We start from the raw sequence: 17,236 nt of genomic DNA on the forward strand, positions 1-17,236 counted from the left end.
CATCTTCCACTTCCAGGTAACACAAGAGATACTTTAAACCAGTTTAAACCAGTTTCATTCAGGTCAATAGCTGAAGATGTCAAGGGCTTGATAACAAGTTGATAATTAGTGTTTCTTCTGTCTGTCTGTCTCTAACCTCCCTGATTGTCTGTCTACCTGACTGTCTGTCTACCTGTCTGTCTGTAGTTCTGGCAGTATGGTGAGTGGGTGGACGTCGTGATTGACGACCGGCTGCCGGTTAAAGACGGAGAGCTGATGTTCGTCCACTCTGCAGAGGGACGGGAGTTCTGGAGCGCTCTGCTGGAGAAAGCCTACGCTAAGTAAGACCTGCTACTGCTAGCTCTACTGCTGATTTACACTGTCAGGCATGGTGCTAACCCTAACCCTAACATACTCAACATGACCTTCATCATCTCTTCTAAGGAAGTTTGACTCATCTGTTGGTTTGTTTCATCCGTCTGATCGTGTCTGATTAAACTTTCCCTTTAATATTTATTCATGCATGGAGAGACGTCTTTTTGCTAATGTGACGTTACTTACAGTTGCTGCTGCAGGGGAAAAGTAACTCCGAATATCCCTCCTCTTCGGAGGAGGAGGAGGCGGCATGTCTGTCGGACTGCATTTGTCTGTACAGTGTGTGTCTGCGTGTGGGTGTGGGCGGGCGTTTGTTTGGTCATCAGCCAAATGAGACTGTGACTCTGAACATAATGCTAATAATTCACTCAATAATGGTCGGGTCAAGTCTATCTTTGCAAAATATGGGAAGACAATCAAAATGACCTATATAACTGCACTCCAAAGATAATGCAAATAAGGTTGCTTAAAAGTTGTTGGGACAATTTGGGCCTCCTGAAAAGTTGGTATGGTCATGTCCCTATCGTCCCTATGCAAACCTACGCCCACGAACCCTTGAGTTCAGTTAGTAGCTTATTAATCATTGCTAGTAGCTTATCAGTCTGAGGCCGCAGGGAAATGATTCCAGGAAACAACAGAAATAATAACCTGTGTCTGTCTCAGCGGTTAGAAAAGGAGAAGAGAAACGACCTGAGACAGGAAGCAGAGACATCACCTTCCTGCTCACTGGAAGTTATGATGTTTCATGTTCACTGACTCTGCTCACAGTAGATACAACAACCATCAATCAATCAATCTTTATTTATAAAGCTCCAAATCACAACAGAGTCATGTGAAGGCTCTTTCCACATAGAGCAGGTCTAAACCAGGCGGGGATCTCCGGTCCTCTGAAATGAAGTCAATGGAGAAGTAACTTAGAGCTGCATTCTATCAAAAGGCCACCAGGGGGCGACCGTCTCTATACAAGTCAATGGAGAAGTAACTTAGAGCTGCATTCTATCAAAAGGCCACCAGGGGGCGACCGTCTCTATACAAGTCAATGGAGAAGTAACTTAGAGCTGCATTCTATCAAAAGGCCACCAGGGGGCGACCGTCTCTATACAAGTCAATGGAGAAGTAACTTAGAGCTGCATTCTATCAAAAGGCCACCAGGGGGCGACCGTCTCTATACAAGTCAATGGAGAATTCACCAACTTCTCACTTGATTTCTAACCTCAGTAAACGTTTTCAAAATGTGTTTATGGTCTCAATCGCTAGTTTAAAGCCTTCTTCAATGCAGTATGATGTTCATTTGGGACATTTTGGCCTCCCTGATTTTATATGTGATGATAAAGCAGGGTATGCATTAGGGGGCGTGGCTACGTCCTGATTGACAGGTTGATTGACCAATGTCCTCCAGATCCAGCCCTCGTAACCATAGCAACCTCCCCGCTCCGCCCATGGCTCCGCTTCATGCCCATATAAGTAGAATCCGTGTTTTTATTTTTCCCAGCATGCACCTGAAATGTTCAAGATGGCGCTGCCTAGATTAGAAACTATTGGCTTCCGAGCAGCAGTCCACAAACCAATGGGTGACGTCACGGATGTTACGTCTGTTTCTTTTATACAGTCTGTGGTCTAAACTGAACTCTTCAGGTTTCATTTAAAGCAGGGGTGCCAAACATGCGGCCCGTGGGCCAGAACTGGCCCGCTGAGGGGTGCGATCCGGCCCACTTTCCTTTCTGTGTTCTTTTCCTTCCTTCCTTTCTTCCATCTGTCCTTCCTACCTACCTTCCTTTTTTCCTTTCTTCGTTTCTTCGTTGAAGCCTACTCTTAAACGTAGAGAGGGTTCTGCCCCCCGGAACCAATCTGGGAGATGGTTCCACAGGAGAGGAACCTGAGAACTGAAGGCTCTGCCTCCTGTTCTACTTTTAGAGATACTAGGACCGGTTGGGTCCACCAGGTAGCTCTGCTCAATCTGGGTTAAGGTCTAAAGGTCTCATGTGGTTTTGGTTGCAGAGTGAACGGCTGCTACGAGGCGCTGTCCGGAGGCTCCACCACCGAGGGCTTCGAGGATTTCACCGGAGGCATCGCCGAGAACTACGACCTCCAGCGGCCCCCCTCCAACATGTTCCACATCATCAAGAAGGCTCTGGAGGCCGGAGCGCTGCTGGGCTGCTCCATCGACGTGAGTCTGACCAACATCATCAGCTTCACTTAGATCCAGATCAGCTCGGTCCGACCATGTCTGGGTTTAATATCTAATAACAGCAAACTGTCTCAAATCAGCTGAAAGTAAAAGTTCTGCTTCTGGAAACTGACACAAAAATAAAAGTTTAATCCAACACAGTTCAACTTAGAAACTCATTCTCACTGGGAGGAAGTCTAGTCTGCTTGTGTACTGAAGTGATGGTGACGATGATGATGATGGTGATGATGATGATGAAGATGATGATGATGATGATGGTGATGGTGATGGTGATGATGATGAAGATGAGATACTGAGCTGTCTCTTTGTAGATCACCAGCGCTGCAGACTCGGAGGCTGTGACCCGTCAGAAGCTGGTGAAAGGCCACGCGTACTCTCTGACCGGCGCTGTGGAGGTAAAACAACTTCCTGATGATAACCAGACGATGAAACGATGTAATCACGATGAAACGATGATGTCATAAAATAAACCACGAGCAGAGAAACGTGACCGTGGTTGTTTCTGTCCGCAGGTGAACTACCGGGGTCGGCAGGAGAAGCTGGTGAGGATGAGGAACCCTTGGGGTCAGGTGGAGTGGACCGGAGCCTGGAGCGACGGGTAACACTGCTGCACCATGTAGCATGCTAGCTAGCTAATGCTTCACCATGTAGCATGCTAGCTAGCTAGCCAGCTAATGTAATTGTGAGCTGTTTAAATGAGATGAGAGGAAACAGCTCAGATCCTTACTGACAGAACAGAGACAACATGAGTCTGGATGAGAATTACATGAGTTCAGATTTGAGTTTAAAACCAGATGAAGAAATGATCCAGATGAGTTTCCTGTTTCCTGTTTTTACTTCTTATCTTCACAGTCAGGTGGTTTTAGGTTTTAATGTCGTACTGAAACCGTTTATCTGTCTGTTCAGGTCGTCTGAGTGGAACTCGGTGCAGGGAGACTGTCCCAACGCCAACGCCGAGGACGGAGAGTTCTGGTGAGTTTACTGAACCAGCTACCTGAGTTACACCTGGACCCTGCACCAGGAAGAGGTCCAGGGTCAGTAAGTCCTGATAGGACCCTTAGACCAGGTGATGCACCAGGAAGAGGTCCAGGGTCAGTAAGTCCTGACAGGACCCTTAGACCAGGTGATGCACCAGGAAGAGGTCCAGGGTCAGTAAGTCCTGACAGGACCCTTAGACCAGGTGATGAACCAGGAAGAGGTCCAGGGTCAGGAAGCGGTCCAGGGTCAGTAAGTCCTGATAGGACCCTTAGACCAGGTGATGCACCAGGAAGAGGTCCAGGGTCAGGAAGCGGTCCAGGGTCAGTAAGTCCTGATAGGACCCTTAGACCAGGTGATGCACCAGGAAGAGGTCCAGGGTCAGGAAGCGGTCCAGGGTCAGTAAGTCCTGATAGGACCCTTAGACCAGGTGATGCACCAGGAAGAGGTCCAGGGTCAGTAAGTCCTGACAGGACCCTTAGACCAGGTGATGAACCAGGAAGAGGTCCAGGGTCAGGAAGCGGTCCAGGGTCAGTAAGTCCTGATAGGACCCTTAGACCAGGTGATGCACCAGGAAGAGGTCCAGGGTCAGGAAGAGGTCCAGGGTCAGTAAGTCCTGATAGGACCCTTAGACCAGGTGATGCACCAGGAAGCGGTCCAGGGTCAGGAAGCGGTCCAGGGTCAGTAAGTCCTGATAGGACCCTTGGACCAGGCTGAGAACAGGGATCCTGGTGGTCTTGGCTGCAGGTTGAGCTCTTTGTGTCTCCACAGGATGTCCTTCACTGACTTCCTGCGTCACTACTCTCGTATCGAGGTCTGCACTCTGACCCCCGACACCATCGGAGACGACTCCGTCAAACATTGGAGCGTCGCCAAGTTCGACGGCACCTGGAGAAGAGGGTCCACCGCTGGAGGCTGCAGGAACCACCCCTGTTAGTACCCGATCCTGTTAGACCAGCTTAGACCAGTTTAGACCAGCTTAGACCAGTTTAGACCAGCTTAGACCAGCTTAGACCAGTTTAGACCAGCTTAGACCAGCTTAGACCAGTTTAGACCAGCTTAGACCAGTTTAGACCAGCTTAGACCAGTTTAGACCAGCTTAGACCAGTTTAGACCAGTTTAGACCAGTTTAGACCAGCTTAGACCAGCTTAGACCAGTTTAGACCAGCTTAGACCAGTTTAGACCAGCTTAGACCAGTTTAGACCAGTTTAGACCAGTTTAGACCAGCTTAGACCAGTTTAGACCAGCTTAGACCAGCTTAGACCAGTTTAGACCAGCTTAGACCAGCTTAGACCAGTTTAGACCAGTTTAGACCAGCTTAGACCAGTTTAGACCAGCTTAGACCAGCTTAGACCAGCTTAGACCAGTTTAGACCAGTTTAGACCAGCTTAGACCAGCTTAGACCAGTTTAGACCAGTTTAGACCAGCTTAGACCAGTTTAGACCAGTTTAGACCAGCTTAGACCAGTTTAGACCAGTTTAGACCAGCTTAGACCAGTTTAGACCAGTTTAGACCAGCTTAGACCAGTTTAGACCAGTTTAGACCAGCTTAGACCAGTTTAGACCAGCTTAGACCAGTTTAGACCAGCTTAGACCAGTTTAGACCAGTTTAGACCAGTTTAGACCAGCTTAGACCAGTTTAGACCAGTTTAGACCAGCTTAGACCAGCTTAGACCAGCTTAGACCAGTTTAGACCAGTTTAGACCAGCTTAGACCAGTTTAGACCAGTTTAGACCAGCTTAGACCAGCTTAGACCAGTTTAGACCAGTTTAGACCAGCTTAGACCAGTTTAGACCAGCTTAGACCAGTTTAGACCAGTTTAGACCAGCTTAGACCAGTTTAGACCAGTTTAGACCAGTTTAGACCAGCTTAGACCAGTTTAGACCAGTTTAGACCAGCTTAGACCAGCTTAGACCAGTTTAGACCAGTTTAGACCAGCTTAGACCAGTTTAGACCAGCTTAGACCAGTTTAGACCAGTTTAGACCAGCTGAGACCATCTTAGACCAGTTTAGACCAGCTTAGACCAGTTTAGACCAGTTTAGACCAGCTTAGACCAGTTTAGACCAGTTTAGACCAGTTTAGACCAGCTTAGACCAGCTTAGACCAGCTTAGACCAGTTTAGACCAGTTTAGACCAGCTTAGACCAGTTTAGACCAGCTTAGACCAGCTTAGACCAGTTTAGACCAGTTTAGACCAGTTTAGACCAGTTTAGACCAGCTTAGACCAGCTTAGACCAGTTTAGACCAGCTTAGACCAGTTTAGACCAGTTTAGACCAGCTTAGACCAGGTTAGACCAGCTTAGACCAGTTTAGACCAGCTTAGACCAGTTTAGACCAGCTTAGACCAGTTTAGACCAGCTTAGACCAGTGTAGACCAGTTTAGACCAGCTTAGACCAGCTTAGACCAGTTTAGACCAGTTTAGACCAGCTTAGACCAGTTTAGACCAGCTTAGACCAGTTTAGACCAGTTTAGACCAGCTTAGACCAGTTTAGACCAGCTTAGACCAGCTTAGACCAGTTTAGACCAGCTTAGACCAGCTTAGACCAGTTTAGACCAGCTTAGACCAGCTTAGACCAGCTTAGACCAGTTTAGACCAGTTTAGACCAGTTTAGACCAGCTTAGACCAGCTTAGACCAGTTTAGACCAGCTTAGACCAGCTTAGACCAGCTTAGACCAGTGTAGACCAGTTTAGACCAGTTTAGACCAGCTTAGACCAGCTTAGACCAGCTTAGACCAGTGTAGACCAGTTTAGACCAGCTTAGACCAGCTTAGACCAGCTTAGACCAGTTTAGACCAGTTTAGACCAGCTTAGACCAGTTTAGACCAGTTTAGACCAGTTTAGACCAGCTTAGACCAGCTTAGACCAGTTTAGACCAGCTTAGACCAGCTTAGACCAGCTTAGACCAGTGTAGACCAGTTTAGACCAGCTTAGACCAGCTTAGACCAGTTTAGACCAGCTTAGACCAGCTTAGACCAGTTTAGACCAGCTTAGACCAGCTTAGACCAGTTTAGACCAGCTTAGATCAGCTTAGACCAGTTTAGACCAGTTTAGACCAGTTTAGACCAGCTTAGACCAGTTTAGACCAGCTTAGACCAGTTTAGACCAGTTTAGACCAGCTTAGACCAGTTTAGACCAGTTTAGACCAGTTTAGACCAGTTTAGACCAGCTTAGACCAGTTTAGACCAGCTTAGACCAGTTTAGACCAGCTTAGACCAGTTTAGACCAGTTTAGACCAGCTTAGACCAGCTTAGACCAGTTTAGACCAGTTTAGACCAGCTTAGACCAGTTTAGACCAGTTTAGACCAGCTTAGACCAGTTTAGACCAGTTTAGACCAGTTTAGACCAGCTTAGACCAGTTTAGACCAGCTTAGACCAGTTTAGACCAGCTTAGATCAGCTTAGACCAGTTTAGACCAGTTTAGACCAGCTTAGACCAGTTTAGACCAGCTTAGATCAGCTTAGACCAGTTTAGACCAGTTTAGACCAGTTTAGACCAGCTTAGACCAGTTTAGACCAGCTTAGACCAGCTTAGATCAGCTTAGACCAGTTTAGACCAGTTTAGACCAGTTTAGACCAGCTTAGACCAGCTTAGACCAGCTTAGACCAGTTTAGACCAGCTTAGACCAGTTTAGACCAGCTTAGACCAGCTTAGACCAGTTTAGACCAGCTTAGACCAGTTTAGACCAGCTTAGACCAGTTTAGACCAGCTTAGACCAGTTTAGACCAGCTTAGACCAGCTTAGACCAGTTTAGACCAGTTTAGACCAGCTTAGACCAGCTTAGACCAGTTTAGACCAGCTTAGACCAGTTTAGACCAGCTTAGACCAGTTTAGACCAGCTTAGACCAGCTTAGACCAGTTTAGACCAGCTTAGACCAGTTTAGACCAGCTTAGACCAGCTTAGACCAGTTTAGACCAGTTTAGACCAGCTTAGACCAGCTTAGACCAGCTTAGACCAGTTTAGACCAGCTTAGACCAGTTTAGACCAGCTTAGACCAGTTTAGACCAGCTTAGACCAGCTTAGACCAGTTTAGACCAGTTTAGACCAGCTTAGACCAGCTTAGACCAGTTTAGACCAGCTTAGACCAGTTTAGACCAGCTTAGACCAGTTTAGACCAGCTTAGACCAGCTTAGACCAGTTTAGACCAGCTTAGACCAGTTTAGACCAGCTTAGACCAGCTTAGACCAGTTTAGACCAGTTTAGACCAGCTTAGACCAGCTTAGACCAGCTTAGACCAGTTTAGACCAGCTTAGACCTCTGGGCATCGATCAGGGCTGACCTAAGCCGAGCTGGACTGAAGGCCGTTTACCTGTTGACCTTTGACCTGTGACCTTTGACCTGTTCCTCCTGGTCTGACTGTGGTTTCCTCTGCTGACCTTTGACCCCTGCAGACACGTTCTGGATGAACCCCCAGTTCGTGATCAAACTGGACGAGGAGGACGACGACCCCGAGGACGGCGAGGACGGCTGCAGCTTCGTGGTCGGTCTGATCCAGAAGAACCGCCGCAAGCTCCGCAAGGCGGGAGAGGACATGCACACCATCGGGTTCGCTATCTACGAGGTGAGAGCTGAAGGAAGCAACCTCTACTTATACTCTACTGTAGTACTGTTAGAGGTACTAGTACTTTACTGTAGTACAGTTAGAGGTACTAGTACTTTACTGTAGTACTGTTAGAGGTACTAGTACTTTACTGTAGTACAGTTAGAGGTACTAGTACTTTACTGTAGTACTGTTAGAGGTACTAGTACTTTACTGTAGTACTGTTAGAGGTACTAGTACTCTACTGTAGTACAGTTTGAGGTACTAGTACTTTACTGTAGTACTGTTAGAGGTACTAGTACTTTACTGTAGTACAGTTAGAGGTACTAGTACTTTACTGTAGTACTGTTAGAGGTACTAGTACTATACTGTAGTACTGTTAGAGGTACTAGTACTTTACTGTAGTACTGTTTGAGGTACTAGTACTTTACTGTAGTACTGTTAGAGGTACTTGTATTTTACTGTAGTACTGTTAGAGGTACTAGTACTTTACTGTAGTACTGTTAGAGGTACTAGTACTATACTGTAGTACTGTTAGAGGTACTAGTACTCTACTGTAGTACAGTTAGAGGTACTAGTACTTTACTGTAGTACAGTTTGAGGTACTAGTACTTTACTGTAGTACTGTTAGAGGTACTAGTACTTTACTGTAGTACAGTTAGAGGTACTAGTACTTTACTGTAGTACTGTTAGAGGTACTAGTACTATACTGTAGTACTGTTAGAGGTACTAGTACTCTACTGTAGTACAGTTTGAGGTACTAGTACTATACTGTAGTACAGTTTGAGGTACTAGTACTTTACTGTAGTACAGTTAGAGGTACTAGTACTATACTGTAGTACAGTTTGAGGTACTAGTACTTTACTGTAGTACAGTTTGAGGTACTAGTACTTTACTGTAGTATAGTTAGAGGTACTAGTACTTTACTGTAGTACAGTTTGAGGTACTAGTACTATACTGTAGTACAGTTTGAGGTACTAGTACTCTACTGTAGTACAGTTTGAGGTACTAGTACTTTACTGTAGTACAGTTTGAGGTACTAGTACTTTACTGTAGTACAGTTTGAGGTACTAGTACTATACTGTAGTACAGTTTGAGGTACTAGTACTTTACTGTAGTACTGTTAGAGGTACTAGTACTATACTGTAGTACAGTTAGAGGTACTAATAAACTGTTTTGTGGTTTTGTGTTTCAGGTTCCTGAGCAGGTGAGCGTTGGACCTATGACATCATCTTCAGGTCAAAGGTCAAACAAACAGCTGATATTTAGTGATGTCATCACCTGTGCCTGCTCCTGATTGGCTGCTCTCCCCCCCTCAGTTCCACGGGCAGAAGCAGGTGCACCTGGACAAGAACTTCTTCATGACTCACGCTCAGACGGCTCGCTCCGAGACCTTCATCAACCTGCGGGAGGTGAGCACGCGCTTCAGGCTCCCCCCCGGAGAGTACCTGGTGGTGCCCTCCACCTTCGAACCCCACCTCAACGGGGACTTCTGCATCCGGGTCTTCTCCGAGAAGCAGTCCGAGATCCAGTGAGTCAGCTGATCCTCCACTCCTCTCTCTCTCTATTCATCCCTCCATCCTCTCTCTTCATCTCATCACTCCATCCTTTCCCTCTCTCTCTCTATTCATCCCTCCATCCTCTCTCTCTCTCTCTCTCATCACTCCTCCCTCTCTATTCATCACTCCATCCTCTCTCTCTCTCATCCCTCCATCCTCTCTCTCTCTCTCTCTCATCACTCCTCCCTCTCTATTCATCACTCCATCCTCTCTCTCTCTCATCCCTCCATCCTCTCTCTCTCTCTCTCTATTCATCCCTCCATCCTCCATCCTCTCTCTCTATTCATCCCTCCCTCTCTCATCACTCCACTCCTCTCTCTCTCTCTCATCACTCCACTCCTCTCTCTCTCTCTCATCACTCCACTCCTCTCTCTCTCTCTCCATCCCTCCATCCTCTCTCTCTCTATTCATCACTCCATCCTCTCTCTCATCGCTCCACCCTCTCTCTCTCTCTCCATCCCTCCACTCCTCCCTCTCTCTCATCCCTCCATCCTCTCTCTCTATTCATCCCTCCATCCTCTCTCTCATCACTCCATCCTCCCTCTCTCTCATCCCTCCATCCTCTCTCTCTATTCATCCCTCCATCCTCTCTCTCATCACTCCATCCTCTCTCTCATCCCTCCATCCTCTCTCTCTATTCATCCCTCCATCCTCTCTCTCATCACTCCATCCTCTCTCTCTCCACTCCTCCCTCTCTCTCATCACTCCATCCTCTCTCTCTCTCTATTCATCACTCCATCCTCTCTCTATTCATCACTCCATCCTCTCTCTCTCTCCACTCCATCACTCCATCCTCTCTCTCTCTCCACTCCATCACTCCATCCTCTCTCTCTCTCCACTCCATCACTCCATCCTCTCCCTCTCTATTCATCCCTCCATCCTCTCTCTCTCTCTCATCACTCCATTCTCTCTCTCTCTCTCATCACTCCATCCTCTCTCTCTCTCATCCCTCCATCCTCTCTCTCTCTCTCATCACTCCATCCTCTCTCTCTATTCATCCCTCCATCCTCTCTCTCTCTCATCACTCCATCCTCTCTCTCTATTCATCCCTCCATCCTCTCTCTCATCCCTCTATCCTCTCTCTCTCCAGGGTGAGGGTGAGCTCTCGGCTCTCAGCAGGTTAAACCTGAGCTCAGTGGAGCGTTCTGCATTCCTTCACACTCGCCTCCAGAGACTGAATAAAAGCTGCTCTGTCATCTGCTGAATGTCTCTGTGTGTGTGTGTGTGTGTGTGTGTGTGTGTCTGTGTGTGTGTCTGTGTGTGTGTGTGTGTGTGTGTGTCTGTGTGTGTGTGTGTGTGTGTGTGTATGTGTATGTGTGTGTGTGTGTGTCTGTGTGTGTGTGTGTGTGTGTGTGTCTGTGTGTGTGTGTGTGTGTGTGTGTATGTGTATGTGTGTGTGTGTGTGTGTGTGTATGTGTGTGTGTGTGTGTGTGTGTGTGTGTGTGTGTGTGTTTGTGTGTGTGTGTGTGTGTGTGTGTGTGTGTATGTGTGTAGTAAAAGTGTGTTTTCTAATGAATGATTCTGTGTTTCAGAGTTTGTGACGACCCCGTCAACGCTGACCTCGATGATGTGAGTAAAACATTATTAATAAAGTTTTAACCTCGGTGACAGGGTCAGGGTCAGGGTTGGGGTTGGGGTTGGGGTCAGGGTCGGGGTTGGGGTCAGGGTCAGGCTTAGGGTTCGGACCATCAGGACTAATATGGCTCTTTCTGCAGGTTGATGAAGTGTTGAGATCATGAGTCAGGTTTTTATCTATCACTGTCCCCAAGTAGGAAGCAACCATCTCCACTCCGCTGTACTCTTCATCACAGTTGGGCTGGTTGTGATAGTTTCCTAAAATCAATCAATGACCAAATGACCACGTCCTTAGTCCTCTGAACATTTAACTTGTTCAACCTCTCCATCCTGGAGCAGACTGACTAAGACTGTGATGGTGATGATGATGATGATGATGATGATGGTGATGATGATGATGATGATGATGGTGATGATGATGATGATGATGATGATGATGATGATGATGATGATGATGATGATGTGTTTGTGTTCAGGAGACTGTGTCGGACGAAGAGGTGGACGCAGGATTCAGAGGATTGTTCACAAAACTCGCCGGAGACGTGAGTTCAGATGAGTTCTAACTCGTATCCATAGCAACCACAGAACAACCTGTATCTATAGCAACCATAGAACAACCTGTATCTATAGCAACCATAACACAACCTGTATCTATAGCAACCATAACACAACCTGTATCCATAGCAACCACAGAACAACCTGTATCTATAGCAACCATAGCACAACCTGTATCTATAGCAACCATAACACAACCTGTATCTATAGCAACCACAACACAACCTGTATCTATAGCAACCATAGCACAACCTGTATCTATAGCAACCATAGCACAACCTGTATCTATAGCAACCATAGAACAACCTGTATCTATAGCAACCATAGCACAACCTGCATCTATAGCAACCATAACACAACCTGTATCTATAGCAACCATAGCACAACCTGTATCTATAGCAACCACAGAACAACCTGTATCTATAGCAACCATAGAACAACCTGTATCTATAGCAACCATAGAACAACCTGTATCTATAGCAACCATAACACAACCTGTATCTATAGCAACCATAGAACAACCTGTATCTATAGCAACCATAGCACAACCTGTATCTATAGCAACCATAGAACAACCTGTATCTATAGCAACCATAGCACAACCTGTATCTATAGCAACCATAGAACAACCTGTATCTATAGCAACCATAGCACAACCTGTATCTATAGCAACCATAACACAACCTGTATCCATAGCAACCATAGCACAGCCTGTATCTATAGCAACCATAGCACCACCTGTATCTATAGCAACCATAGCACCACCTGTATCTATAGCAACCATAGCACCACCTGTATCTATAGCAACCATAGCATAACCTGTATCTATAGCAACCATAGCACAACCTGTATCTATAGCAACCATAGAACAACCTGTAACCATAGCAACCATAGCACAACCTGTATCTATAGCAACCATAGAACAACCTGTATCTATAGCAACCATAACACAACCTGTATCTATAGCAACCATAGAACAACCTGTAACCATAGCAACCATAGAGCAACCTGTATCTATAGCAACCATAGCACAACCTGTATCTATAGCAACCATAGCACAACCTGTTTCCATAGCAACCATAGCACAACCTGTATCTCCTCCGGGTGTTTCAGGACATGGAGATCTCGGCGGTGGAGCTGAAAACCATCATGAACAAGATCGTCGCCAAACGTGAGTCTGACGCTCCGACCGTTTCATCGCTACGCAAAACAGCTGCTGGGGCTCTTTAACTACAACTTCCTGTTTCCTCCACAGGAAGTGACATCAAAACGGACGGCTTCAGCTTGGAGACATGCAGGATCATGGTCAACCTGATGGACGTATCCTCCAACGTTAGCTGTTAGCTTCATGGAGTCAGTTTAGTCTCTAAGATATCAGGATCAGTTCTACTCATCCAAGATCAAATATTATAATATTTCTTTATTAATCCCACGATGGAGAAATGTACAGAAGAGTATCTCAGTGTCTCCGTATCTCCGTGTCTCAGTATCTCAGCTTCTCCGTGTCTCCGTGTCTCAGTATCTCAGCTTCTCAGTATCTCCGTGTCTCAGTATCTCAGTATCTCGGTGTCTCAGTGTCTCAGTATCTCAGCTTCTCAGTATCTCAGTGTCTCAGTATCTCAGTATCTCGGTGTCTCAGTGTCTCAGTATCTCCGTGTCTCAGTATCTCAGTATCTCGGTGTCTCAGTGTCTCAGTATCTCAGTGTCTCAGTATCTCAGTATCTCGGTGTCTCAGTGTCTCAGTATCTCGGTATCTCGGTGTCTCGGTGTCTCGGTATCTCGGTGTCTCAGCGTCTCAGTGTCTCAGTGTCTCAGTGTCTCTGTGTCTCGGTGTCTCGGTATCTCGATGTCTCAGCGTCTCAGTGTCTCAGTGTCTCAGTGTCTCAGTGTCTCAGTATCTCAGTATCTCAGTGTCTCAGTATCTCAGTGTCTTAGTATCTCAGTATCTCAGTATCTCGGTGTCTCAGTATCTCAGTGTCTCAGTATCTCAGTATCTCAGTGTCTCAGTATCTCAGTGTCTTAGTATCTCAGTATCTCAGTATCTCAGTGTCTCAGTGTCTCAGCGTCTCTGTGTCTCAGTGTCTCAGTATCTCAGTATCTCAGTGTCTCAGTGTCTCAGGGTCTCAGTATCTCAGTATCTCGGTATCTCAGTGTCTCAGTATCTCAGTATCTCAGTATCTCAGTATCTCAGTATCTCGGTATCTCGGTGTCTCAGTGTCTCAGTGTCTCAGGGTCTCAGTATCTCAGTATCTCAGTATCTCAGTGACTCAGTGTCTCAGCGTCTCAGTGTCTCAGCGTCTCAGTGTCTCAGTGACTCAGGGTCTCAGTATCTCAGGATCTCAGTATCTCAGTGTCTCAGCGTCTCAGGGTCTCAGTATCTCAGTGTCTCAGTATCTCAGCGTCTCAGGGTCTCAGTATCTCAGGGTCTCAGTATCTCAGTGTCTCAGTGTCTCAGTGTCTCTGGTTGATCTTTAACTGTGCAGCAGGACAGTGGGAACGGGAAGCTTGGTCTCGGAGAGTTCGCTACGCTGTGGAAGAAGGTTCAGAGATACCTGGTGAGATGTGACCTTTGACCTTTTACAGTCAAACAGTCTGGATGATGAACTTTAATAATTATTCTGGTGTGCAGGGAATCTACAAGAAGAACGATACTGACGACTCTGGAACCATGAGCACACCAGAGATGAGAGTCGCCTTCAAAGACGCAGGTCACACTTCTTCTTCTGCTTCTTCTTCTTCTTCTTCTTCTTCTTCTTCTTCTTCTTCTTCTTCTTCTTCTTCTTCTCCTTCTCCTTGTTGTTGTTCTTCTTCTTCGTCTTCTTCCTTTCCTTGTTGGTCTTCTTCTTCTTCGTCTTCTTCCTTTCCTTGTTGGTCTTCTTCTTCTTCTTCTTCTTCCTTTCCTTGTTGGTCTTCTTCTTCTTCTTCTTCTTCCTTTCCTTGTTGGTCTTCTTCTTCTTCTTCTTCCTTTCCTTGTTGGTCTTCTTCTTCTTCTTCTTCTTCCTTTCCTTGTTGGTCTTCTTCTTCTTCTTCTTCTTCTTCTTCTTCTTCTTCTTCCTTTCCTTGTTGGTGTTCCTCTCTTCTTCTTCTTTGTCTTTATCTCTGTTTGATCGATGCAGACAGGAAGTCGTTGGAAAGAGATGAATGTAACCGACAGTTATTGTGTTTATTAACTGTTTCCTGTCCGGCTGCTTGATGTTATTTCTTCTTCATGTGTTCAGTGTGTGTTAGTGTGTTGTTTCTTCTTCATGTGTTAGTGTGTGTTGGTGTGTGTTGGTGTGTGTCAGTGTGTATTAGTGTGTGTTAGTGTGTATTAGTGTGTGTTAGTGTGTGTTAGTGTGTGTTAGTGTGTATTAGTGTATACTGAGCTGCTCTGCTGCTGCACACTAACAGTTAAGTGGAGGAGAGGCTCGGTGATTCCCTGCTGACTCATTCAGGAAAACATGAGAGGAAATGTTGTTCTGTTCTCTGTCAGAGTCGAGAATGAGGAGGGAGGAGGGAGAAGGGAGGAGGAACCAGGGAGGAGGAACCAGGGAGGAGGGAGGAGGGAGGAGGGAGGAGAGGGACGAGGAACGAGGGAGGAGGGAGGAGGGAGGAGGGAGGAGGAACCAGGGAGGAGGGATGAGGGAGGAGGGAGGAGGGAGGTTCAGGCTGGAATGTTACAGCTGTGGACTGAAAAGGTTTAGAGTTAAAGGTTAAAGGTTAAAGGTTAAAGGTTAAAGGTTAGGAAACTATCTCCACTGTTAAAGACTCAGTGACATCAGCAGACCCAACAATAACACTGTTAGGTTCAACAGCTGCTTTTACTTTGTGAGTTTTAAACTGAATCAGCTGATCTCTGCAGACTGTTTACATGTCTTCTTCTTCTTCTTCTTCTTCTTCTTCTTCTTCTTCTTCTGTGTCATTAATTCTGTATTTTCCTCTTTCTGCTGCTGCTGGATCTTTACCTTCACTGATGACCAGGGTACGTCCTGTTAGCCCTATTAGCATGGTTAGCTCTGTTAGTTCTGTTAGCACTGTTAGCCCTGTTAACCCTGTTAGCACCGTTAGCTCTGTTTAGTTTAGTTTAGTTTATTTGGATCCCCATTAGCTGTTGCCCAGGCAACAGCTACTCTTCCTGTTAGTTCTGATAGCTCTGTTAGCCCTGTTAGCACAGTTAGTTGTTAGCAAAAACTTTATTGTCTATTGAAAGGCAGTGATGCTAAATTTACATAAAAACACAGAATGACAACTGTTGCTGCTTTAGTGTGTTCTTAGCGTGTTACTAGCGTGTTACTAGCATGTTACTAGCATGTTACTAGCGTGTTATTAGCATGTTACTAGCGTGTTACCAGAGTGTTACTAGCATGTTCTAACCCTCTTGTTCTCCTGCAGGCTTCACTCTGAATAACAACATCTACCAGCTGCTGGTGGCTCGATACTCCGACCCGGACATGACCATCGACTTCGACAACTTCGTGGCCTGTTTGATGAGACTGGAGATGATGTTCAGTGAGTTAAGCTAACGTTAACAAGCTAACATTATCAAGCTAACATTATCAAGCTAACGTTAACAAGCTAACATTATCAAGCTAACGCGTCAGATTCAAAGTGTTTCTTCTTCTTTAATTCAACAAACTGATTTTTAAGTGTTGCTATCTTTATGCTAAGCTAAGCTAATCAAACTGTCCATTTAAAGCTGATTTAATTCATTCCATCAATAACTTTTACAGACAAGTTTTATTGACCGTTTAGTTGATAAAACATCACAAAGATCATTGATTGATTAACTTCCTGTTGATCAATAATCAATCACAGCTGTAACATGTGATCAATCTTCCTCCTCAGAGGTCTTCAAGACGCTCGACGCTCACGAGAGCGGCTCCATCGAGCTCGACCTCAACCAGGTGAGATCATCAATCACTCACTTAATCACTCAGCCAATCAATCAATCACTCAGCCAATCAATTAATCAATCAATCAGCCAGTCAATCAATCACTTAATCACTCAACTAATCAATCAATCAATCCATCAATCAATCACTCAGCCAGTCACAGTGAGTAACCAGGTGTCTCTGTCTCTTCCTGCAGTGGTTAAACTTCGCTATGATCTGAACCCCCGCTGCCTCAGTATGACATCAGCTCGCCCACTTCCTGTTTACAGCCACAGCTTCCTGTCTCTATTATTGTGTCCACGCCTGACAAGCAGAGCTCATGTAAATCTGATCAATAAACTTTTACTAATAACTGTAAATCTGATCAATAAACTTTTACTTATAACTTTAAACTGTTTCTGTCTCTTTAAACTATAAATGGATTGTGTATGAAATGCTATATAAATAAAACTGCCTTGCCTTGATGTCATCAGGGGCACGCCCCTTTAGAATGGATTGTGTGATGTCATCAGGGACACGCCCCCTTGGAATGGATTGTGTGATGTCATCAGGGACACGCCCCCTTGGAATGGATTGTGTGATGTCATCAGGGACACGCCCCCTTTAGAATGGATTGTGT

General features: G+C 45.8%; 1 protein-coding gene across 1 annotated transcript in view; it reads left to right on the forward strand.

The window, feature by feature from the left end:
• LOC128378195 (calpain-2 catalytic subunit-like) overlaps positions 1–17,003 on the forward strand; it is a 25,264-nt gene extending 8,261 nt beyond the window's left edge. Inside the window, exons 3-21 of the mRNA XM_053337641.1 lie at positions 1–16; positions 187–320; positions 2,353–2,521; positions 2,854–2,937; positions 3,055–3,140; positions 3,449–3,514; positions 4,289–4,449; positions 7,909–8,078; positions 9,253–9,264; positions 9,377–9,588; positions 11,149–11,185; positions 11,668–11,733; positions 12,860–12,917; positions 13,002–13,066; positions 14,233–14,301; positions 14,376–14,454; positions 16,118–16,234; positions 16,571–16,629; positions 16,814–17,003. The exon at positions 1–16 is cut by the window's left edge and continues 103 nt beyond it. Of these exons, the coding sequence (XP_053193616.1) occupies positions 1–16; positions 187–320; positions 2,353–2,521; positions 2,854–2,937; positions 3,055–3,140; positions 3,449–3,514; positions 4,289–4,449; positions 7,909–8,078; positions 9,253–9,264; positions 9,377–9,588; positions 11,149–11,185; positions 11,668–11,733; positions 12,860–12,917; positions 13,002–13,066; positions 14,233–14,301; positions 14,376–14,454; positions 16,118–16,234; positions 16,571–16,629; positions 16,814–16,837 (1,684 nt within the window). The 3' untranslated portion in view covers positions 16,838–17,003. The remainder of the gene's footprint in view (positions 17–186; positions 321–2,352; positions 2,522–2,853; positions 2,938–3,054; positions 3,141–3,448; positions 3,515–4,288; positions 4,450–7,908; positions 8,079–9,252; positions 9,265–9,376; positions 9,589–11,148; positions 11,186–11,667; positions 11,734–12,859; positions 12,918–13,001; positions 13,067–14,232; positions 14,302–14,375; positions 14,455–16,117; positions 16,235–16,570; positions 16,630–16,813) is intronic.
• The last annotated feature ends 233 nt before the right edge of the window (positions 17,004–17,236 follow it).

This window comes from Scomber japonicus, chromosome 2 (genome assembly GCF_027409825.1).
Source record: "Scomber japonicus isolate fScoJap1 chromosome 2, fScoJap1.pri, whole genome shotgun sequence".
NCBI classification, from domain to species: Eukaryota; Metazoa; Chordata; class Actinopteri; order Scombriformes; family Scombridae; genus Scomber; species Scomber japonicus.